At 40.3% G+C, this 25,335-nt stretch overlaps 1 protein-coding gene across 9 annotated transcripts in view; it reads left to right on the top strand.

Annotated features, from left to right (window-relative positions):
* The window catches only part of ap3b2 (adaptor related protein complex 3 subunit beta 2), a 54,498-nt gene that overhangs the window by 18,745 nt on the left and 10,418 nt on the right, over window positions 1–25,335 (top strand). For 5 of the 9 annotated variants that reach the window (XM_077210166.1, XM_077210165.1, XM_077210163.1 and 2 more), the window contains exons 5-24: window positions 796–956; window positions 1,979–2,045; window positions 2,131–2,313; window positions 2,729–2,908; window positions 4,212–4,309; window positions 4,598–4,652; window positions 5,177–5,248; window positions 5,428–5,490; window positions 6,338–6,470; window positions 6,804–6,913; window positions 6,992–7,168; window positions 8,576–8,762; window positions 11,655–11,773; window positions 21,188–21,302; window positions 22,929–23,118; window positions 23,220–23,391; window positions 23,655–23,742; window positions 23,827–23,936; window positions 24,357–24,585; window positions 24,664–24,748. In XM_077210166.1, the coding sequence (XP_077066281.1) occupies window positions 796–956; window positions 1,979–2,045; window positions 2,131–2,313; window positions 2,729–2,908; window positions 4,212–4,309; window positions 4,598–4,652; window positions 5,177–5,248; window positions 5,428–5,490; window positions 6,338–6,470; window positions 6,804–6,913; window positions 6,992–7,168; window positions 8,576–8,762; window positions 11,655–11,773; window positions 21,188–21,302; window positions 22,929–23,118; window positions 23,220–23,391; window positions 23,655–23,742; window positions 23,827–23,936; window positions 24,357–24,585; window positions 24,664–24,748 (2,594 nt within the window). Of the gene's footprint in view, window positions 1–795; window positions 957–1,978; window positions 2,046–2,130; window positions 2,314–2,728; window positions 2,909–4,211; window positions 4,310–4,597; window positions 4,653–5,176; window positions 5,249–5,427; window positions 5,491–6,337; window positions 6,471–6,803; window positions 6,914–6,991; window positions 7,169–8,575; window positions 8,763–11,654; window positions 11,774–19,096; window positions 19,157–20,520; window positions 20,560–21,187; window positions 21,303–22,928; window positions 23,119–23,219; window positions 23,392–23,654; window positions 23,743–23,826; window positions 23,937–24,356; window positions 24,586–24,663; window positions 24,749–25,335 lie in introns of all 9 variants that reach the window. The other 4 variants (XM_077210164.1, XM_077210162.1, XM_077210159.1 and 1 more) reach the window with 2 other exon arrangements.

Genomic DNA, 25,335 nt, shown 5'->3' with positions numbered 1-25,335 from the left:
CACACAAAAACATTATTCAGGGTCTAAAACGTACAAAACCCCATGATCTTCTCTGATCATAATATCAAGAACATAATTAAATTCAGTTATGTAAAAATATAAAAGAAGTACATTTTAAATTCTATGATAAAATATATAAATGTAAATATTTAATATTTTTATATATTAAAACCTTTATATTTATGTTTGTTTATTAGTTTTTCAATAGTTTATTGCAAAATAAACCCCATGATCAAGTTGATCAAGTTGGTACCAGTGTTATTTTAGTATTATTTATTTACTATTATAGTTTTTACTAATATTTTGAATTAGCTTTTATGTTTATATTTTCAGTTTTCATTTTCAATTTTAGTTACATTTTTAGTCATTTGTTTATTTTTTGATCAGATCTACTATTTAGATTTCATTTGTTTTTACTTCAGTTTTAGTTTTTATTTACGTCCAGTTAATTAAGTGCTTCAACTTCAACTGCCAAGGCAACATTTCTTACTTTCTGGGAGTTTTGGATATAATATTTCTATTTTATTTGATTTCAGATTTATTTCAATTAACAAGCATGCTACATACTCATGTTCTGAGTATGTAGTAGTATTACATAATAAAGTTGTTTTGATACGACAGACCCTACATGCTGTTTGCATCTAACTAAATTTATATATATATATATATATATATATATATATATATATATATATATATATATATATATATATATATATATTCTGGTGTGTGAAGTCACATTGAAGCATTAGTTCTCAATAAATCGAAATATTTTCATTGTAACCCCTGATTCAGGACCCCAACCAGCTGATCCGTGCGAGCGCTTTGCGTGTGCTGTCCAGCATCAGAGTGACCATCATCGTGCCCATCATGATGTTAGCCATCAAAGAGGCGGCGTCTGACATGTCTCCATACGTCCGCAAGACCGCAGCTCATGCCATACCCAAACTACACAGGTACAAGAAAACAAGCGTCTTGTCTTAACAACACAATTCACCTGCCAATCACCGTTAGGAAGTAACTAACCGTTCATTGAGCTAATACTGCTTTCAGTTCAATTACACTGCCATTCAAAAGCTTGGGGTTGGTTCATTTTTACATATTTTTGAAACAAGTCTCTTCTGCTCACCAAGGCTGCATATATTTGATTAAAAATACAGTAATAATAACAGTTAAAATGTGAATTATTTTTTACAGTTAAAAATAACTGTTTTCTATTTGATTATTATATGTAAAATCTAATTTATTTATGTGATCAAAGCTACATTTTCATTGTAATCATTCTAATATGCTGATTTGCTGCTCAAGAAACATTTCTTATTATTATCAATGTTGAATACTGTTGAACTGCTTCATGTTTTTATGAGAAGCATGATACTTTTTTCAAAATTGTTTGATGAAAACAATTTTGAAAATTACTTTTAATTCATTTTGATCGATTTTATGCTGAATAAAAGTGTTAATTTCTTTAATAAAAAAATGTCTCCCTTATAAAATCATATTTATTATATAAAATGAATTTTTATATTATATAATATATATATATATATATATATATACCTTATTATATTCTATCATTCTATTAAATTTATTATATTATTATATTTATTTATATACGTTTGTTTATTAATCTTGACTGCAGTTAAGCATCTAAAACATAATGTATAATCGGTTTCGAGAGTGTGATCAAGAGCCTTAAATATCCCACTAGCAAATAAATAAATAAATGAACATTAAATATTAATTTGGATTGAAATAATTTTATTTAGAAAGCTGGAATGATATAAGAAAACTATTTGACCACACAAATGCAATTGACCAATCACAATCAAGAGCTGTATCTATTAAGTTTTCTGGTGTTATAGTTAAATATGTTAGCTTGTAGTTTTGACTACTTTAAATGTTCAGTATTCAATAAAAGTAATAAAAAGAAACTAATTCACGCAGCTGAGGGTCATTTTCTCTCTCCTACATTCAGTCTAGACCCAGAACAGAAGGATCAGCTTATTGAAGTCATCGAGAAGCTGCTGGCTGATAAAACCACAGTGAGTGACAGAATCATTTCAGGACAGCCCTGACATACAATCATCACTTCTAATGTGATCTTACACATGCTGTGTGTGTGTGTAGCTGGTAGCGGGCAGTGTGGTGATGGCGTTTGAGGAAGTGTGTCCGGACCGCATCGATCTGATCCATAAGAACTACCGTAAGCTGTGTAACCTGTTGATTGACGTGGAGGAGTGGGGTCAGGTGGTCATCATCAACATGCTCACGCGCTACGCCAGGACGCAGTTCCTCAACCCCAACGTCAATGTGAGTATCACGTATCTGTGTGTGTTTGTGTGTGTGTGTGTGTGTGTGTGTGTGTGTGTCTGAGGAGGACTTATACACTTCTTTCCCTGGACAATGTCTCTTTTCTTCTTAAAACCACACATACACACATAAACACATGACATAGTAGTTTATACAAAGGAAGAAACCAATAAAATATATACAGTACACACTCACATGCACAAGAGAGAAAAAGGACAGCAAGATATACATATATATATAGTGATAGATTAATGTAATGTAATATAATTTTGTGCTAAATTTTTCTGGTAATGTTATGGAGAGAAAAAAGGATAGATATAATGCTCTGTTATAGATAGATATCAAGACAATTTAAGACAATAATAATCCACTTAATACCTTATAGTTACATATCAACATGTGTGTATATACGCAGGAGTCTCTGTTAGAGGAGAGTGGCGAGAGGGCGTTCTACGCCTCTGATGATGATGAAGAGGATGAAGATAAGAAAGCCGAGGCGGCCGCTCTGCCGAAGAGGAAGCCGTACGTGATGGACCCGGATCACAGACTCTTACTGAGGAACACCAAACCTCTGCTGCAGAGCCGCAATGCTGCCGTGAGTCACACACACTTCTCCCTCCTGGAATATTGTTTAAGAAACAGAATTATTTATTTAATAATTTGTCTAACATTTAAATTGTTATTTAGGCAAAATTTTCAATTTAAGCTCGCTTGGCAGTCAAAAATGACAGAATTTCTATTTAAATGAAATGAATGTACTTTATTTTAGTTCGATTTTTAATTTATTTAATATTTTGTATTTTTATGGGAATTTTATGGTACTAAATTATATTTATGGAATAGTTATGATCCATTTATTACCTGTTAATCACATTTTGAGCATAGACCTGCTGAAGTGAAAAAAGTTTAAAAAAAATAAAAACTTAAAGTTATAAAAGTTTAAGTTTATTATTATGAAAAAATGTGCAAAAAATACTATTTAAAACTTTTTATATGAAATACATATTTTCCAAATTATGTTTTACTCTAAAACTGTAAGAAAATTAAAGCCATACATCTAAACAAGTTGTGCTTCAAATTTGAGGTTGATATCTCATAAAATGAGCTTTCAGTAAGATTTAGTTTGGGCGCAGTACCAAATGCTTCCACTAGATGAAATTCGTCTCCCATTCATTTCCAATGCCGTCAAAACTTCAAAAAGTTCAAATTTCAATTACAATTCTGTGTTCTGGTTTCCACCTCAATTTAAATGTAATTAAAATTCCGGAATTTTTTTGGAATTTATGGGGCATTGTAAATTCAGTTCTGACTGGTACACAACCTTGTTTATAACAGATATTTTTCTTGATTTTAAAATCCACTTGTATACATAATAAAAAAATTAATGTGTATCAAAATCTGAAACTTAAACTCTTTTTTTTCAGATTTTTTACTTAGTTGCTTTGGAAAATATTTTTAATGTGTTGGAGTCATGCAAGTGTATTTTAGTTCAGTGCCATTTCTCAACTATTATTATTATCCTGTTAGTTTTTATTATTAATAAGTTCGTTTTTTATTTTATTTTAATTTGTTTCTAAATTATTAAAATGGTTTTTAGTTTATTGTCAGGTTTTCTCAATTATTAGTTTAGCTTTTAATACTTTTGAAACACTTGTGCGCATAAAGTAGCATCCGTTTTTTAACGTTTCTTACAGTCTCCTTAATTTGACAAAGTGAAGATGAAGCTGATTTACCAGCATTGTGACAATGAGACCTTTTCACACATGACCTCTAAACGGAAAAATGATGTTCATTCAGCCGTTACCATAATAAATCTCTCTCTCTCTCTCTCTCTCTCTCTCTCTCTCTCTCTCTCTCTCTCTCTCTCTCTCTCTCTCTCTCTGTCTGTGTCTCTATAGGTGGTGATGGCAGTAGCTCAGCTGTACTTCCATTTGGCTCCCAAAGCAGAGGTGGGTGTCATTGCCAAGGCTTTGGTCAGGTTAATGCGCAGCCACAGGTGAGTAATCAATCACTTACTAATGAAACATAAACACACTCACACCAGCTCTGAGACCCACGCTTCCTGTTTGACCATGTAAGGTACGGTCATCTGCAGAATTTGGCATTAGCTGCAGATAGAGAGACGCTCAGACAGTAAACATCATCCATCATTCACATGCATCACTCCAATTTGCCTCTTTTTGGAATAGAATTGTCCCTCTCAAATACACATGAAGGTTTTGAATTATAAACCTCTTCATGTTGTTTAGTCACTGATGTTGCCGTGTGCTTTGTGTCTCTGTAGTGAAGTGCAGTACGTCGTGCTTCAAAACGTCGCTACGATGTCCATCAAGAGACGGGTGAGTGATTCACATGACACTGTAAAGGACATGCATCACGTTGAGTCACTGAAGGGCATTTTTACCATTAATTTACATAATATGATGAGTATGTATGTATTTTCTGAAAGTCATGATACGCCTTTGACATCGTGTCGTACACATTAACCATTTAGATGTGCGTTGGACTGGTCAGCAACTAGTGTCAAAGTTTAAATTATTTGAACTTGGTGGATCATCTTACAACATTTGATCTGAAGCCTCAAGCTGGATGATTTACTCCATATTGTTCAATACATTGATGAACGTTGGTGCAAATCATATGAAAAGGCTTTAATATGGTTGAAATATTTTAACTGAAGACCCTCATGTGGTGCTTTTTATACATTCAATGGTTCGTCCTTTAAAGATTTCAGATTTAAAAAAATATTTTTGTAAAGGCATAATAGAATATAAAAATTCGATCAGTATTAAAAAAATGTAAGGTATGCAAGCATTTAGATGAATGATGTGGTGTTTGAATATGCTGTGTGTTTGTCTTTTAGGGAATGTTTGAGCCGTACCTGAAGAGTTTTTATATCCGCTCCACAGACCCCACACAGATCAAGATTCTCAAGGTGAACAGACACAGACATGCGCAACTGAAGCACATCTGACTTTGAAAAGCGTTAGTTTTAATGAGAAACTCTATGCGGAGATATTATGTCATGACATTATTTCACTAAAGAATGTTGCGTCAGATATTTTGGGTGTTTTAAAGCTGGACTGATGATTTTATCTTCTCTTATTAACACAGCTGGAGGTTTTGACTAATTTGGCTAATGAGACGAACATCTCCACTATCCTGAGGGAATTTCAGGTATCTTTAAATGTCTTATGCTCACGCTCTGCATTTATTAGATCAAACATTAATATTGTGAAATATTATTACAATTTAAAATAACTCTTTTCTATTTGAATATATTTTAAAATGTAATTTATTCATGTGATTTAAAGCTGAATTTTCAGCATCATTACTCCAGTCTTCAGTGTCACATGATCCTTCAGAAATCATTCTAATATGTTGATTTGCTGCTCAAGAAGCATTTCTGATTATAATCACTGTTGAAAAGTTGTGCTGCTTCATATTTTTGTGGAAACTGTGACAAAAGAACAGCATTTATTTGAAATTAATATCTTTCATATCATGATGAATGTGTTTACTGTCACTTTTGATCAATTGAATGCATCCTTGCTGAAAAAAAACAATTTGCTTCTTTAAAAAAAATATCTTACTGACCCCAAGCTTGAGTGTACTTTTTTAAACTAATATTAAATGTACTATATGAAATTCCTTAAAACTTAAATATGAATATTGCACAATGTTTGCAGTTTAAGATTCTTTTTAGAGACTACAGAACATAAAATATTTGCACTTTGTCACACCCACATGATTACTTAAGTGAACTAAACTAAAACTGCAAACTAAAAGGTGGATGAATAAAAGAAAAAGAAATGGTGAACCATAGTATCTCAAAATACATTTCCTTATACACAGATACATTTTAACCTAAAATCTTCATGTTGAATAAAAAAAAAGTTCATGTCTATGTTATTTTGTCAATCACCCGTAATATTACGATTGTAGATAACAGTATATTTCTCTGCTTGTGTTTATTCCAGTATATGAATAGGGATAATGATGTATTTCTCTTTTTGTATTGTAGACGTATATTAAGAGCATGGATAAGGATTTTGTGGCGGCCAGCATTCAGGCCATTGGTCGCTGTGCTACAAACATTGGTGAGGTTAGAGACACCTGTCTGAACGGCCTCGTACAGCTGCTGTCCAACAGAGACGGTGAGAGTGTGTTTGCACACAACGCTAACAGCTAGACGCAATGCAACCGAACTGTGTTTAATGCCCAGGCTATCATTAATTATCCATAAAGTGAGCGCCGTTCAAGCTGACATAAAAAGTTATTAGCTCTTGTGTCAGAAGAGGTTCTTATCATGCAAAATAAGAAAAATATGAGCCTCTGACATACAAATGTTACAATAAATACACTTGAAATTGGTCCATCACATGTAAAAAACAGAGAGACGCAATGCACTGGCCAAAGATGTCCGTCTGATAATGTGGAGTAATATTTAGTGTGTGTTTTGTATAACATTGGTGTTTGTGTGTTTTCAGAGCTGGTTGTGGCTGAATCAGTTGTGGTGATCAAAAAGCTTCTACAGATGCAGCCTGAACAGCACAGCGACATCATCAAACACATGGCCAAACTCATCGACAGCATCCAGGTAGCGTTCTGATACGAACTGCAAACTTTTCACATTTCAGATTGTCTCCAGAGTCCTGATAATGTGCCTGTGGTTCAGGTGCCGATGGCCCGGGCGAGCATCCTGTGGCTGATCGGAGAGTACTGCGAGCACGTCCCCAAAATCTCCCCCGACGTCCTGAGAAAGATGGCCAAAACTTTCACCAATGAGGAGGACATCGTCAAGCTGCAGATTATCAATTTGGCTGCCAAACTGTATCTTACTAACTCAAAACAGGTGAACGAAGAAACACTGTATAAAAAATCATTTTTTGAATAACCTGAATTTTTATATCATTTTTTAATTTAAATTAGTAAATTTAATATATATATATATATATATATATATATATATATATATATATTTTTTTATACATTTGTTTTTATTAATTTTTAATATATTTATAACATTTAGATTAAGATTTTATGTCCATTCTATAATTTTAGTGTTTCTTCAGCTTAACCTTATTTCAGTTAGTTTTCAAGGCATCTAGTTTATCCAATATTTAGATTTTATTTTATTTCAGTTTTATTTCAATTAAAAAAAAATTAATCGTTTTTTTTTTCGTTTAATAACCCTGACTATATGCATGCTTGCTTGCATACTGTTTACTGCTGTTTTTAACATGCTAGGATAAATAATGCAACACACATTAGCAGTAAGCAAGCTAACTTGCATTATGCAACATAACGAAACTCATAAGTGCAAGTAAACAAGAAAATAAATTGGCAGTAACATTAATCAAAGGCATTAAAATTTGAAGTTTTCACATCAAAAATTCATGAAAAGTCCGTTTAAGACATCCAGATAACCGATGTTTGGCAGTGTTTTCCAAAATGATGTTTGAAGATAGTTTGAGCTTTAGCTTTATGGAAACCCCTGAAACGAACTGAAATTATGTGGTGGTGCACAGGACATTATAGGGCTGAGTGAAACATGGGGACATGACAAAAATGTGTATTTTATGTAAAATATTATGGATTTTTTTATTCTCTAAAGCATAGATTGGATATGGAGTCTCACAACAATGCACAAAAAAATACTGAAGGATTTTATTCTTTGTATCTCATGGTAAAGTGTGTTAGAAAGCGAAAGAAATGATTTTTTTCAGTGTTCCAGGTAGTTTTTTTAATTAATGTTCTAAATTATACATTTTAAATGTACAGTTAATGTGCAGGACACTCGCTTAAAGGTAAACTATGTAACTTTTTTTTGTTCAATGCATCATCAATCCTTCATACAAAACAGGTTTTTCTCTTTCCCTGATTCTCTATGGTAAGTGTTTATATTTTTGAGTGGGCGGGATGGTTTCCACTGGAAATTTGCTTTTGAAAATGTCTGAAATAAAATAAGTTTAAGTATTTTAAAATATTTTATTTTATTTCAAGTATATGTTTATTTTATTTCAAGTAACGGAAATGTGTATCTATGGTTTCAGTACACTATAATAACCCTGCATCAGAGCATTAGTCTGGATGAAAGCTGGAGAGACACAACAGGAGTCATTGTTTAATCAAGCGAGACAATTTCTGTCTGCATGTCATATCATTTAGACACACACATGTAACATTGCCTGTCAGGCATGAAACTCTTGAGACAAAATACATTTTCCTTTGCTCTTTTCCTTTTTTTCCCGTCTTTCAGACTAAACTGTTGACGCAGTATGTATTGAACCTGGCGAAATATGATCAAAACTATGACATCAGAGATCGTGCCCGCTTCATCCGCCAACTAATTGTTCCCACCGATAAGAGCGGCGCTCTCAGCAAATACGCCAAGAAGCTTTTTCTTGCGCTCAAGCCCGCCCCTGTCCTGGAGTCTCCATTTAAAGGTATTGCCTAACCCATATTTCATTGTTTAGTATCAAGTTTGTCTCAGATGTTTCTCCTAAAATGACTGCATAAAGAGTTGAAAGAGGTAGATATTTGAGTTCATATTAAAGGGGTGGTAAAACGCATTTTTCCGAAGGCTTGATTCTGTTTGTGGGGTGCACTTTGTTCATGCTTCGTTTTTTAAAAATTTCATTATTTTTCATATATTTTACCTTTACCTATTCTACACTAATTTGTCCCTCCTTGTAAAAACGCTCTGATGGTTTCCGGGTTCTATGAAGCCAGTCCCTCAAAACTACGCAATGGGCTCAGATTGGTTAGCTGGCCCAGTGTGTTGTGATTCGCTAACCGTCTAGTGCACGTTTTCCGGAAACGCCACGCCCCTTACCTTTACCGGTACTTTGTGCTTTGGTGTATTATAAACAATGGCGTCAATAAAACCAATCCGACCCGGGGAAACGTTAGTGAAGATGATCGAGCAGAACCTGTTCAAGAACGGCTGTTAAACGACGTTTCAGAAAGGTTTGTTTTTTGTTGAACTCATTACTTTTTAGATACGCTGTTATTTAATTGTACTAATTATTATAAAATTACAAAAAAATAAGCTTCATAAACAAGAATTTCATATAATCGTTCTAACAAATTATACTACAGTCCTAAAAAGGATTTTTTGGAGTAAAGACTGCGGATCTATAGTGATCGTTTCTGACTGTATGCCATAGGGGTGCCCCGACTAAGGATTTTCAGAGTCGAATCAGAATCGTAAAGTCTTCCCTATAGTCGACTAATAGTCGAATCGTGTGTGTGGGGTTGGGGAGGGGGCGGGGCTTTAACATTTTAAAGCCGCGATGTACAGAGCATTACACAAAGATATAGAAAAAAATGTAGAAAAACATTTTGGATCAATACAACTAAGAAATAACATAAATAACTGCAGAAAGGCCACACTGCAGACAGGATTTGCATTTCACATGCAAATCAAATTAAATCGGCTAAATTGCCTGTGCGAGCAGGCTCTAAGTACCTACAGAGCGCAACATCTATGCACCGAAAAATAATCAACAATTAATGTACAGAATTAAATTAGAACAGAATATACCTTTCAAAAAAAAAAAACGAAATAACTCTGAATCAAGTCCCAAGATGCAGAACAAATGTGTGCAAGGTGCCTGAAGTGCAGGGGAACATATATTCAAAACACAAGCCACAAATAGTTAAATTAGATTACCCTGAGTGATCAATAAATAAAAAATAAATAAAAATATTATTAAAATATCAAAAGTATAGCCAGAATGGTCAACCTTGTCCTTTTAACTGCAGAAACAACAATAATGTTCACAGCATCCAAAAATCAAATTAGAACCGGCTGAAATGTTTTGAAATCACTTGTACCCTACCTGATCGAGAGAGAAAAAAAATCTAGTCTTTCACTCTGTCTGTGTCTCTGTGTCCGTTTGAGTCTTTTCAAATTGTGTGCACGGATAAAATACATTCTAAAACGCTTAACATGAAAAACGTTTAACGGCTTAATGTCCTAAGACAGTTATATTAAAAGATCAAATTCTATACACACCTTATTAATAAAGCATACTGTATAGCCTACAGAAAAGCAGATGAGCCCAGAATATGAACGCAACGCGTTTAATCAAACGCTAATTTTCCTCCCATTGAAAACCGTTATTATAAAGAAAATACTTTACGTGACTTTCTATAGGAGGAACACGTTGCGTTCATATTCTGGGTCCATTTGCTTATCTGCACATTGTATGGTTTCTTAATGAGGTAGCCTACTATACATTAATTAAGCCATGTAAAAGTGCCCTAGCGTTTTAAAAGCTTTTTTCATGTTAAGCGTTTTAGAATGTCCAGAGGAAAACCAACTGGCCTGCAGAAGTGCGATCATGGTTTTCCTGATGCTAAATCCAGTCTGGGGAAATATCCTTTCTGATGGTGTGCATCCACTCTTTAGATTTACTTATCCCAGACATTTTTAAAGATTTAAATCCCTCCCGCCAAAACGCTTCTCTATCGGTCACGGATCGAAAGGGAAACTTAAATCTATCACGGGGTGTTTGGATTTATTCATGCACGTTAAAAATATTTATTTAAAGCTTCTTCCTTTGCACATTTGTATTTACAGCATTATCATAATAGGCTCCTATATTAACGTATTGACAGAAAACCAGTAGTTCTTAAAGTTGGAACTGCTCCATCTTTCAGGACAAGCCGATGTGTGAATCCTGCATTGAGCTCGCGAAGATTGTGGAAGCTTTCCTCCGTGTGCAGCACAGAGAGCGAGATTTGGGTCATAATTATGAGGGACAGAGTTAAAAATAAATTTTAACAATTGATCCCTAACTCCCTCATCCCTAGGAAGGCTGAACAAAGCGGACCTGCAATCCCGATGAAAATAACAGCAACGTTTCGACGGCATTGCGACAACTCATCTCCAAAACAGCAATATAAAATGGGCTCGCCTCACTTATTAAGTATTCTCGGAGGAGGGGTTCATGTAAATAATGGGATATGCTGACGTCAGCATATCCCATGGAATGTCGTATAGTCCAAAACTGGCTGTTTGCTGTAGTCCTTAGAAATTTAATTTTTTAAAAACAAATATCTCCCTTTGCCTTGAACGCTGTAACTTTGCAGATGTTGTTCATGCTCAAACAGCAACATTAAACACTAGCTAAAGTTAGAAATGTGAAATCGTGTTTTACCGATTTCACATAAATTTACGTTTAAGATTTGAAGGTAATCTCAGCACAGTTTGAGACATTTTGAGATCTCTTTTGAATCTCTGTGAACCCTCATAAGAAAAATCTGAGGAGCAGGAGACAATTGAGACATTAAAGAGATCTCATTTGTGATTTTACTTCGTGTCTTTGCAGACAGAGATCACTTCCAGCTGGGATCACTATCTCATCTGCTGAACGCTAAAGCCGGCGGATACCAGGAGCTGCCCGACTGGCCCGAATCGGCGCCTGACCCGTCCGTGCGCAACGTGGAGGTGAAGGATTCTGTGTGTGCAGGGAGAACAGTTCTGACAGAGGCAGGGCCAGTGGGCGCAGGGGTGCTTCTCCTACAGACCACCAGAGGGAGCAACATGCAAGACCTCCCAAAGAAACACCCCAAAGCGCTAACAAAAAAAACATGCTACTCTCAATCACTTTTATATTCACTCTCCTTGCTCATTAGCATAACTCCACCCTCATAACACATTAATCACACACTCTACATTTCAATTGGGTGGGAGCTACTCATCCTGCAGCCCTATTGGTTGATGTGTCAATAATAATTTTCGAAAAAGTCCGGTTTCGGAAGAAAAATTCCTGTTCATTTTAGCCATAATGGAACCATGAGGTTATTAATCAATGGTATCTATTCGGTTACTCACGTAACCTCAGTTCCCTGAGTTAGGGAACGAGTATTGCGTAGCTATACGCAGTGGGGAAACTCCTTTTCCTCGATTTACTGAAGCCTTTATGTAAAGCGCATTTGCAGCTGCACAGCTAGAACATGAGCGTCTGGCTCGCTCATAGGCTGCGCTGCGGCAACTGCACATCCAATGGCGCAGGCGCCTCTGACGTGCAACCAATGAGATCACTCTGCGTCATACACGTCAGAGCCCGCCAAGGGGGCGTGACCTCAGTCTATAATAGTCCCCGAATTCGCCATTATAGCAGGTTTAACGACTGAAGCGACAACTTGCCATGTTACTATAGTGCGGCTGGCTACGCAATACTCGTTCCCTAACTCAGGGAACTGAGGTTACGTGAGTAACCGAGTAGTTCCCTTTCGAACGGTCACTTCGTATTGCGTAGCTATACGCAGTGGGGACGCCATGCAAAACGCCGCACTGAGTAACTGGCTGCCACTGCAACTCAGGCCCCTGAGCATACAGAACAAGCCATAACCGCATAATTATGTATAAATAGACCGAACACCGTCAGGTCTAAAATAGTACACATCAGTTAGAAATAACCCAACATATTACACCAATGAACCCAGACACTGTCGGGGTTATTGGTATATGAACATATAACCAGTCAAGTGGGTTTATATATGAAATTATAACCGGCCAAAGCAGGTTTTATATATGTATGGAATATAACCGGCAAAAGCGGGTTTTATATATGTCATATAACCGGCCAAAGCGGGTTTTATATATATGTAAATATAACCGGCAACAGCGGGTTTATGCATGAATACAACCAGCCAGCAGCGGGTTTTATATATATATGTGAATGTGATAGTGCACAGTAATATATGACAAGACCAGCCACCGACGGGTCTTAATCATACCGAAAGCACCTTCGCCTGCAGGGAAGGCACTTCCCTATTATAGAAACTCATAAATGTGGAAGGCGAGGACCAGCCGGCCGCATCACAAATATCACTAATGGGAATGCCAGATGACCAAGCCCATGACGAGACATACCTCTGGTCGTATGGGCCTTGATACCTATAGGGCAAACTTGACCCGCTGCGGTATAAGCCATAGAAATAGCATCCACTATCCATCTAGACAGTCTTTGCTTAGTGACTGGATCCCCCTTGGATCTACCACCAAAGCAGACAAAAAGCTGTTCTGATTGTCTAAAAGACGCAGAAAGCTCCCGATAGATTCTCAGCGCTCAGACAGGGCAGAGAAGATTAACCTCTCCATCCTCTGCAGAAGGAGGGAGGGCTGATAATGTCACCACCTGTGCTCTGAACAGTGTTGAGAGCACTTTAGGAACGTAACCATGTCTGGGCTTGAGGATGACTCTGGAGTCATCTGGACCCAACTCCAAACATGCAGGGCTCACAGAGAGCGCCTGCAGATCTCCCACTCGTTTGATAGATGCCAACGCCATAAGGAGAGCGGTCTTCAGCGAGAGGGTTTTTAGATCAACCGATTGGAGCGGTTCGAAAGGCGGACCTTTCAGAGCCCCCAGGACCGTGGAGAGGTCCAGAGGCGGCACAGACGGAGGCCTGGAGGGGTTTATTCTTCTCGCACCTTTCAGGAATCTTACGACCAGGTCGTTTCTTCCCAGTGACTGGCCAGCCGTCAGAACATGATGTGCTGCTATGGCTGCCACATACACTTTGAGCGTGGACGGGGAGCAACCCGCGTCCAGCAGCTCCTGTAAGAATGAGCGAACCACTGATATCACACATGACTCTGGGTCAGCCTGATTTTTCGAGCACCAGCTGGAAAAACCTGACCATTTTGAAGCATACAGGCGCCGAGTCGACGGGGCCCTGGCTTCAGATATAGTGCTTAAAACCTTCTCAGGAAGGTCCTTGGGTACCCGTTGAGGGGCCAAACATGAAGGGCCCATAAATCGGGTCTCGGATGCCACAATGTCCCGTTCACCTGTGTGAGGAGGTCTTTCCTCAGTGGGACAGGCCATGGGATTGTGTCCGATAACTGAACTAGTTCCGGGAACCACGATCTGATTTTCCAGAGAGGGGCCACCAGAAGGACTGGGCACCCGCTCTCTCTGACCCGTTTGATGACTTGTGGAATCATCGAGACGGGGGGGGGGGGGGGAGGCATAAAAGGGACGGTTGGGCCAGACATGGGCCAGCGCGTCCCTGTTCTTTGAGAAGAACAATTTGCAGTGGGTGTTGATTCTCGAGGCGAAAAGGTCGATTTCGGCCTCGCCAAACACCTTCCATATTAGACTGACCGTCTGTGGGTTCAGGGACCACTCGCCGAGGGGAGTGTTGTCCCATGAAAGCATATTCGCGCCCACATTCTGGACGCCCGGGATATGCGCTGCTCTCAGAGAGCTCAGGTTGGTTTGTGCCCATATAGAGGAGGTCTCTCGCCATCGCATGCAGGTTCCCTGACCTGATGCCCCCCTGGCGATTCATGTAGGCCACCACTGACGTATTGTCTGTGCGGACTAAGACGTAGTGACCTCTGAGGTTCGACAGAAATGCCTTCAGGGCCAACCCAACTGCTTTCATCTCCAGACAGTTGATATGTAAGCTCTGCTCCGTGCTCGACCAGAGGCCGGATGCAGGCATGCCCTCGTGCAGCGCTCCCCAACCCAGGTTGGACGCATCTGTAAGAACCACTTTCCTCCTGGAAATTGTTCCCATTGTCACCCCCTCGTGGTGCCAGTTCTGAGCCCGCCAGGGAATCAGGGTTCTTAAACAACCGTGATTCACCATAACGCGCAAGCTGCCTGACTGCCATGCATGAGTTGGCCCACAGCGTTTCAGCCGATGCTGCATCGGGCGCATGCGCAGTAATCCCATGCGGAGTACTGGCGATGCTGCTGCCATGAGACCAAGCAGTTTCTGAAATTTCTTCAGTGGCGCGCGCTCGCGCAATCTGAAAGTGCCTGCAAGCGCTCGCACCGAGAGCGCGCGCTCTGTGTGAGTCACGCTGTCATAGCTCTCGAGTCTAAAACTGTGCCCAGAAAGATCATGCTCTGGCTGGGGGTTAGTTTGCTTTTTGAAACATTGATTGTGACACCCAGGCATTTTAGATGGCCGAGAATCAAATCCCTGTGAGCTAATAGCTCGATTCTCGACTGTGCCCCCACCAGCCAGTCGTCGAGATAATTTAACATGCGCACTCCCTGAAATCTCAGAGGAGAAAGCGCTGCATCCATACACTTCGTGAATGTACGGGGTGCCAACGATAGACCGATCGGCAGAACGGTGTATTGATAAGCCCGGCCCTCGAAGGCGAATCTCAAGAATGGCCTGTGACGAGGATTTATTTGAATGTGAAAGTAAGCATCTTTCAGATCCATTGTGACAAACCAATCCCCCGGGCGCACTTGCGCGAGGATATGTTTGATAGTTAACAATTTGAACGGCCGTCTCATGAGAGCTTTGTTCAAATGTCTCAAATCTAGAATGGGTCTGAGACCGCCGTCTTTTTTCGGAATCAGAAAATAGCGGCTGTAAAAACCCATATTTTTTAGCGCGGGGGGGACTAATTCTATCGCCCCTTTTGCTAATAGATTTTGTACTTCGGTGCGAAGCACGTGACCCACGTTGCTTCTCACCGAAGTCTCGAGAACCGCCTGAAATTCTGGGGGTCTGCGAGCGAATTGGAGCGAGTAACCTCGCTTTATAGTGTTTATGACCCAACTCGACACATCGGGGATAGCTTGCCAGGCTAGAACCCGTGTGGCTAGGGCTTGACACACTGATTGGGGCTGGTCGCCTAACGTAGGGGGACCTGATACCCTTATATTGTGATTTGTGCACACATTGAGTATTGGACTGACTGTACAAGCATTTGCGTGTGGGGAAGTCAGTGTTACAACGGGGGAGGGGCCACCTAGTGAAGGGGGACCGTGAACCCATATATTGTGATTTGTGCACACATTGAATGTTGGACTGACTGCACAAGCATTTGCGTGTGGGGAAGTCAGTGTTACAACAGGGGAGGGACCGCCTAGTGAAGGGGAACCGTGAACCCATGTGTTGTGCTTGTGAAACTGATAGCTAACATTTTGAACGGCCGTCTCATGAGAGCTTTGTTCAAATGTCTCAGATCTAGAGTGGGTCTGAGGCCGCCGTCATTTTTCGGAATTAGAAAATAGCGGCTGTAAAAACCCGTATGTTTTAGCACAGGGGGGACTAATTCTATCACCCCTTTTGCTAATGAATTCTGTACATCGGTGCGAAGCATGTGACCCACGTTGCTTCTCACCGAAGTCTCGAGAACCGCCTGAAACTTTGGGGGTCTGCGAGCGAATTGGAGCGAGTTGCCTCGCTTTATAGCGTTTATAACTCAACTCGACACATCGGGGATAGCTTGCCAGGCTATAACCCGTGTGGCTAGGGCTTGACACACTGATTGGGACGGGCCGCCTAACATAGGGGGACCTGATGCCCTTATATTGTGATTTTTGCACACATTGAGTGCTGGACTGACTGTACAAGCATTTGCGCGTGGGGAAGTCAGTGTTACAACAGGGGAGGGGCCGCCTAGTGAAGGGGGACCGTGAACCCATATATTGTGATTTGTGCACACATTGAATGTTGGACTGACTGCACAAGCATTTGCGTGTGGGGAAGTCAGTGTTAAAACAGGGGAGGGGCCGCCTAGTGAAGGGGGACCGTGAACCCATATATTGTGATTTGTGCACACATTGAATGTTGGACTGACTGCACAAGCATTTGCGTGTGGGGAAGTCAGTGTTAAAACAGGGGAGGGGCCGCCTAGTGAAGGGGGACCGTGAACCCATATATTGTGATTTGTGCACACATTGAATGTTGGACTGACTGCACAAGCATTTGCGTGTGGGGAAGTCAGTGTTACAACAAGGGAGGGGCCGCCTAGTGAAGGGGGACCGTGAACCCATGTGTTGTGCTCGTGTGCTTTATTTGGGTCGCCGTGAAAACGGCGTTTGTTTGCAAAGACGCGCTCACTGCTGCGGGCCTGTTTACAATAATAAAATCCCCAGCCGCCTGAACTGTACAGGGGGCTGTGGGAAGTTTTGCTGGCTTCTTTGAGGGTGGTCCGGCAAGCGCGGGACACGTGCCCTCTCTTTCCTTTGCGTGCTAGGACGGCTTTGGCGGGAAGCGTTCGGCGTCAGCCGCAGGGCGGGGCTGAGAGGCCTGTTTCGCGGGCTTTGCTGGTCGGCGCCAGCTAGCACGGCTAGTTCCACTCGAGCTCGAGGTCCGCGACGGCCTGTGTTAGGATCCGAAGCATTTCAGCGTCGGAGTTAGTCCTGCCTCGCTGGGTCCGCCGAAAGAGACGAGGCCCGCCACGTGGTGGTGGGGGGGCGCTGATCTCCCTCGAACGGGACCGGAGATGACTGAGCTGGAGTGAGTGAAGCACGCGGGGACGTGGCCGGCGTGCATTCACAAACGTCCGTGCTCTCTGGATGCCGTTGGCTGCGGCGCTTCTTCTTCCTCGGCTGAAGTAGGGCCGGAGAAGGGAGCGCGGGTGATGCGGCGCCGCCGTCTCGAGAGAGAGCTAACGTTAGCCGAGTTCGCAGCACGGAGATAGGCATGCACGCGCAGGCCGCACATCCGCCGACAGAGAGTGCATTCTCTGCGTGGTAGAGTCCCAGGCATGAAATGCAGCTCGCGTGTTCGTAGGCCTCGCATAACACGAGGCATATGGAACAACGCTGATACAGATATAAACACATAATAAACAGATATTGAAAAGGATACCGCCGGATAGCCACAGGAGAGACGGCGTCAGGAGAAACACGGTTGAGATGTGTAGTCTGCTGAACTGTAGCTCGCTCAGGCTGAAGGCTTGTTCGACGGCGAAGGCTCAATAAATGGTCAGAGACGTGAAGTTTGTCGCTGAAGGAGTAAAATCTGCTATAATGGCGAATTCGGGGACTATTATAGACTGAGGTCACGCCCCCTTGGCGGGCTCTGACGTGTATGACGCAGAGTGATCTCATTGGTTGCACGTCAGAGGCGCCTGCGCCATTGGATGTGCAGTTGCCGCAGCGCAGCCTATGAGCGAGCCAGACGCTCATGTTCTAGCTGTGCAGCTGCAAATGCGCTTTACATAAAGGCTTCAGTAAATCGAGGAAAAGGAGTTTCCCCACTGCGTATAGCTACGCAATACGAAGTGACCGTTCGAAAGGGAAATTCTTTTGTTGAAACATTAACCACGTTATTATTAACTTTTTTTTTTTTAATAATCATGTTCAAAAGCGGAATTCCTGATGAGAAACTACATTACCCATGATTCTGCGGAGAAATCTCTGCAAATCAGAGAATCGCAAAAAACACAGTCTTTGCCTTTTTGTCCAATTTTCAAATACTTTATTGCTTCAATTCAAAGTTTGTAATGTTGTGATTTACCTCGTAGCTGGTTGGTTTAGTTTAGTTCATGGGAAAAATGAATGGGATAAAAAACTTCCGGAACCAAGGCCACTGAAAAAGTTGTTCACTGTTGCACTCTATTAACAGCGTGTAAATCTTGATAGAGTTTTAACTTGAACATTCCTTCGAGCAGAAACGATTAAAAACAAAACTCTAGAATTCTTTGTCCGAATGGTTTAAAAAACTAGAATTGTGGTTCTAGAATTTTCCTTTCAATCACTGAGGGTTCTAGAACAGACACACCCACATGCCATTCCTTCCTGATTAATATTCCATGATCAAATCTGCATATGCATGAGGTCTGCACCACACACCGATCAGTCAGGGTCTTGATTCCAGCTTCAGGTTTTTGTCAGCATAATCATCTTTTTTATTTCATAAAGCACTCATCACTCACAGCAGATTTCTCATCTAATAGATGGGTGTGTTATTGGTTATATCCCCTCCAATGTTCATACACATCCTCTTTTTGACAGTCTGTCTGTCTCTTTATGTTCCCGCCCACCATATTATGCAGCAGGAAGAGGTCATAGACAGCAGTGAGGGCCGAATCGGTCTCCTGGGAGACTGGAGAGAGGTGCTCACAAGAGTGCAGTGGCTCTTCTCTCTGTCCTCTTTGTAATCGGGCTACCCAGCTCGACCTTACTGTACTAAAGTGTGTGTTTTTGAATCTCAGTCTGAAATCTGCTGACCTCATTTCCTGCCTTGCAAACCATCAAATCACAAAACCTTCATATTAATGTTGCACTTCCATTACTGTGACACTAAATGCTCAGCAAAGCATTAAAATTTCATCCTAATACAGATTTGTTATTGACATATAGAGTATATGATTAGAGACCTTCTGAAAACTCTAAACAAAGGGGTGAATTCACTAAACAGACACTTTTGCAAGCCATATTTCAACGTAAATACCTGTGTCTTATTTACACAGTGACTTTTTTCATTTTAAAGACCCGTTTCAAGTGCCTGAATAACAGAGATGTAACAATATTGTACCGTCCCAACACAATCTCATGGCAATTCCGAACTATTTTACATTTTGGCTATTCATTTGTATGAATTCATACACTCTCGTTCGTATGTTTTCGTAAGATGTGCTTACTCCCCAGTGGCGGTTTAGGGGTGTACTTTTTACGATTCATACGATTCACATGGTACAAATTCATATGAAATCGCCACTTTGTAAAATAGTTACGTTTTCCTGTGAGATTGGGTTGACCTTCCCGGTAGAGTATGTGCACATTATAGCACATTTAGAAACTATTCCAAAGATTGTGAATTGTGCAAATTGCTTTCATCACTAAATTTGTGGGCGTTTTTACGTTGTTACCAAATTTGCATAATTTGCATTGTAAATTGAATGTTAAAACAGTGCAGATGGATGTAAATAATGCCATTTAATCTTAGTAAATTCCCCCCTAAATGCCCATTCTTACCAAGAACGATAACTATAACGATAACTATATTAGTGTCCACACCAATGGACGTAATGTCTTGTTAATTTTAAGCGCGCACTGCTTACGTCGTTGCAGCTTTCGCGCACTTTAGACTCGGGTAGATTCTGATTGGCTGTCAATGTTATCCTCGTTCATCATCTGGAAAAAAATAGTCCTGAAAGTGACTCCAATGATATAGTGGAGTGTTTTTATTGTTATACCTATGAAACTTTATAGTTATAGTTATGGTCCTTGGTGTGAACGGCCCTTAACACTTTCAGTTGCTTTGACTGAAGCTGTTTGCGAAATATGGATGTGAAACACATCCAAATATACGTGCTAATCTGTTGACAAGTGCAACCTGAATCCTTGTGTGTACTTTTAAAATCTTTTTCTTTCTTTTCTGTTCTGTTCTGTTCTGTTCTTTTCTTTTCTTTCCTCTCCTTCTGGCCATCTCACAGCATCATTCTTGCGTTTCTTTTTATTCTTTCCTGTTTGCCAGGTTATTAGGCTGCTCGAAAGAGTCACCACTTTAACCAGCGTGAGTCTGTCAGTCAACCTTAGCGTCAGACCCAAAGAGCTTTTGCCACCAGCCTAGCGTAGCGTCTGTACTGTGTTAGATCAGCCTTTCCCTTTCCTCAGCCCTTGCTCTACGATTAAAGACCAGAATCCTCAAAAAACACCTCAGAAATGGCCTACAGCGCTGATGCTAGTCGCGAATCGCTAATTTATGCTCTAAACATCCGTTAAAGCATGCTAATTCTAGTTTAAAGTCAAATTAGTGTTGGGTAAATCAGTGCTGGAGGTCTTTGGGGGTCTTTTTTAAGGATGTGATTTCTTTAATTATACGTGTTATAGTACACAAGAAGAATGAAAGTGGCCATGAATGCACAACCTTCCCTGCTGTAGACACCAAATGCTTAGCGGAGAGAGATGCAGGTCTAAAGAAGCTTAATTATATTAATGTATGAGTGTAGACGAAGTCATTTGATGCTTGTAAAGAGGCATTCATGGCCGTTATATGAACCTCTCTCTCTCTCTCTCTCTCTCTCTCTCTCTCTCTCTCTCTATCTTTCTCTCTATCTCTCTCTCTCTCTCTCTGATTAGTTTCTCCAGATGTATTTGAGCTCATTTTGATGGTGTTTTGTGTTTTGCGATTTCTTTTGCAGATTCCAGATTGGAGCAAATGCACAAGCCGGAAGGATCGTAAGGAGAAGAAAGTGGAGAAACCATTCTACCCGGACTCTGACGGAGAATCTGGCCCGACCGAATCAGCAGATAGTGGTAACTGTGGCGACCAAAATATATCATAATATGTTTTTTATGGCATCAACTGCATTAATGGTCACTTAGCCATAACAAATAAAACTGAAAACCAATAGATTTCAATAGAGTCTTATATTAGCATGTTGCTAAGCTAACGTCTTAATACTTTCATAACAGAATTATGCCTTTTTGGCATTATCATGTTGCTAAGGACTGCATATGTTAATAAGCATAAACAAATGCAAATAGAGAATACTAGAGATGCACTGATTCAAAATTACTCTGTCGATACCGATAGCTGATTATTCAGAATAATATCTGCCGACACCGATAATCAGTTTTTTTCTTAAGGAAAAAAAAATCTCTTCCAGTTAATGCTGCAAACATTTTTGTAACATTACTATAATAATAGAGGTTAAAATAACAACAGAGCTATATTCAATTGGTATTTTTTTCTAGATAATAATAATAATTACACTCAAATAAATAACTTTGAAATATAAAATAGCAGTTGAAATATTAAGTGATTGCAAGAGTTGTACTGTATTTTTCATCATAACTTCTGATGTTTATGCATTTCCGTGCTGTAATTTATCTTAAAGTGGAAGAAAAGACTAACGCTGTCACTTGAACTGAGGCTCTACAGCGATCTCTCTCATCACATTTAAGAGCGCCAAAATGCCATTTATTTTTTGAATCTCATGATAAAAAGAACAGAATTTGGGAGCTAAGACTTTGTTTCAAATCACGTTACATCAAAGTAACAAATCAAAGTAACATCTAATCATAGTAACAAAGCACAAAGCTCTTTGCGATTATTGCATGAGTGGCGCTTCAAATAATGTTTGGTCTGGTGAAAACCCGTAGATCTGGCAACCCTGGCTTGAACTACGGGTGATTCATAGGGTCAAATAGTCTGTGTTAACGTCGCTATTTTTAGCAATATTGTCACGTTTACTTGCCCTAAATTTAACATGAGATTTTCTTCACACATAGTATGGGTTGCAGTCTAAACATGGTTTTCCGTAGCCTGGGAAAACCCAGACGAACTTCCGGCAAATTTAGATTTGCTCTGCAAGTTAGTCTGGCGAAGAGCCCATTCAAGCTCATTTCCAATCTTTCCAAATCAAGGCACCAATCACAAACGTTGAGGCGGGCTTTTTCAAGATGACGATTGATCTGATTGGTTTTAAGGTCTATCCAATTGCACCCAGAGGCATTTGGGCGACGTCCGTTGGTGACACCCCTTTGGAAATGAGCTGTCAATGAACCTTCCTCGGACCCTAACTCAGTTACGACTGAGAAGGGTTTGGTTTTAACCAGGCTAGTTTTTCCGCCCTCTTTTGATTGACAGGATATAATTGGCCCTGATCATCAGATGTTTTTAAACAATCGGCCGATAGTGAAAAAAATTGCTTTTATCAGCCGAAACCGATTATTGGTCGATACAGCGGTGCATCTCTAGAAAATACACATTTTAATTCTATTCTCTATCAGTTCTTTTCATTAGTAAATAAAATTATATATATTTATTGTTATCTATTGACTGTGCTGTTTTGAATTAAATTTTTAGTTGAACTCACCACAATACTAAGCTTGGTCAGTGCTAGATGATATGATTGGTTTTGCTGGCTCTCTTGACAGAATCAGACTCCGGCAGCAGGTCAGAAAGCGCTACTGCCAGTGATGTAAGTGCCTCCGGTTCAGAGAGCGAAGAGAGTGGAGAAGAGACCGAGTCTGAGGAGGAAGAGGAAGATGAAGAGGAGGAAAAGAAAAAAAAGAAAAGGCTGGACAAGATCAAAGCAAAGAAGCCAGTGGAAGAGAGCGCAGAGAGGTACGTCATCCACAGATCTAGACCAGCCAATGTCAATTATATAAAGTTTTGATCTGTTTATTTCTCCAAATGTCTCATGTTTTGCTCCATCATGTCCACAGTGAGCAGAGCAGCGGCGCCGAGGACCGGAAACGAGGCAGGAAAGCAGTGAAGAATCAGAAGAGCGCTTCAGAGTCAGAGAGCGAATCAGAGAGCAGCGAATCAGAGGAGGAGGAGTCGGAGGAGGAGTCAGGGGAGGAGTCTGAATCTGACACCGACATCAGGAAGAAGAAGGTTAGACTAGTTCAGAATGGGATACTAGCTTACTACGTAGTGAATACTGTGCAGAATATTCATATATTGTATACCGATTGTTATTTTTTTAAATAATTGATTAAAGTTTATTATCTGGTAATAAACATTTCTAAAAGTAGTATGCTACTGTTGTCACATGAATCAAGGTGTTAATGAACTTTGCAATTTGATGTTATTCGCCTCTACTAACTACTTTATGCACAGATGAGAGTTCATCCATGTATTTTTATTTTTTCGCTCAGACGCCCTTATCAAAACAACCTCCCAAACAATCCAAAAAAGAGAGCAAGAAGGAGACGCAAGAAATGTCTTTGTTGGATCTCGATGACTGTGAGTTAGACATACAAGAGCAAATACCAAAAATGCTTGAATGTAAAACCATATAATCTCTCTCTCTTTCTCTCTCTCTCTCAGTTGAACCGACCACAGCAACAGCTCCAGTGACTCCAGTTAACTTCATGTCGAGTAGTCTGGTTTCTGATCTAGAGGGTTTGTCACTAACCGACTCTATTCTGGCACCTACAGTGAGTTCTGGGCCAAAGTACAACAGTAAATTACAGTAAATGTACTATGCATGTAAATGATATTTTTTTCTATTTGAATATATTTAAAAATGTGATTTATTCCTGTGGTCAAAGCTGAATTTTAAGCATCATTACGTCTTCAGTGTCACATGATCCTTTAGAAATCATTTTAATATGATGATTTGCTGGTCAAGAAACCTTTCTGATTATTATCAATGTTGTAAACAGTTCAATAATCTTTGATGAATAGAAATTTCAAAAGAACAGCTTTTATTTGAAATAGAACTTTTGTGTAATATAGTTACTTTAATACTGAATAAAATCATTAATTTCCTCTTCTGACCCCAAACCTTTGAATGGTAGTGCATATAAAATTTCGATTAATTTGATATAAATAAAATCTTTTCTTTTTTCCAATAGACCATTGCACCTTCTGGTTCGTTAAAGATGTATGAGCTCCTGCATCGTATAAAGGGCGAGGGTCTTGCGGTTGAGTACTGTTTCAGCCGGCAGCCCTTCAGTTCAGACCCCAACATGGTGGCCGTCCAGATCCAATTCACCAACAACACCAACTCCGAGACCAAAAACCTGCACATCGAGGAGCCCAAGCTGCAGTCTGGGATGAGGATCCGAGAGTTCTCCGAGATAGGTCTGCAGCCCAGCACAGAATGAGTTCTTCTACAGGAGCTTCAAGTTTATTTTTGTTCTATTTGCGTTGTTCTTTCAGAGGTGTTAGCAGCAGGTGATTCGGTTAATGTGGTGATGGGCATAGATTTCTGTGATTCTACGCAAGCAGCAAACTTCCAGCTGTGGTGAGTGTTTAAGAGGAGCTGAATGATGCCAATAGGTTACTATCGTAACCCCGGTTCTCTGAAACATCGAGTGGAGAGATCCACCTATGGGAAGGGCATCCGTACCTGACCTCTGCAGAAGCATCCAATTGCACCAAGTCTGGCTAGACAGACAGAAGCGCGCAGCCAATGCCAGGTGAGGCCACACCCCCTCACCTAAGGGCATATAACATCTGGGCGCGCTGCTATTCCTCAGTAAGTATATTCGCTTCTCGTGCAGCAAGCGGGGCAAAGCTGGTGGATCTCTCCACTCGATGTTTCAGAGAACCGGGGTTACGATAGTAACCTATTGTTCTCTTTCATCATCTCGTGTTCGAGATCCACCTATGGGAGAGACATGGACAGCTCCCCGATTGCCCAATACACTCACAGTGAGGTTCTGAAAGCCAGAGAAAGACGGTCACCCCGGGGAGGCGGTGCCTGACACGTCCATTAATCATGAACCTGCAAAGGTGACGCCACACCGACTGCTGTGGACACGCAGGACATGAAGCATGCATGAGACACATACATGAAAGTACCCCCAACCCACCAAGGCACATAAACTA

This window comes from Siphateles boraxobius, unplaced genomic scaffold (genome assembly GCF_051911475.1).
Source record: "Siphateles boraxobius isolate OS27281-9 unplaced genomic scaffold, OSU_SipBor_1 65, whole genome shotgun sequence".
In the NCBI taxonomy this organism is placed as follows: Eukaryota; Metazoa; Chordata; class Actinopteri; order Cypriniformes; family Leuciscidae; genus Siphateles; species Siphateles boraxobius.
This window is presented reverse-complemented; position numbering and strand designations above follow the sequence as displayed.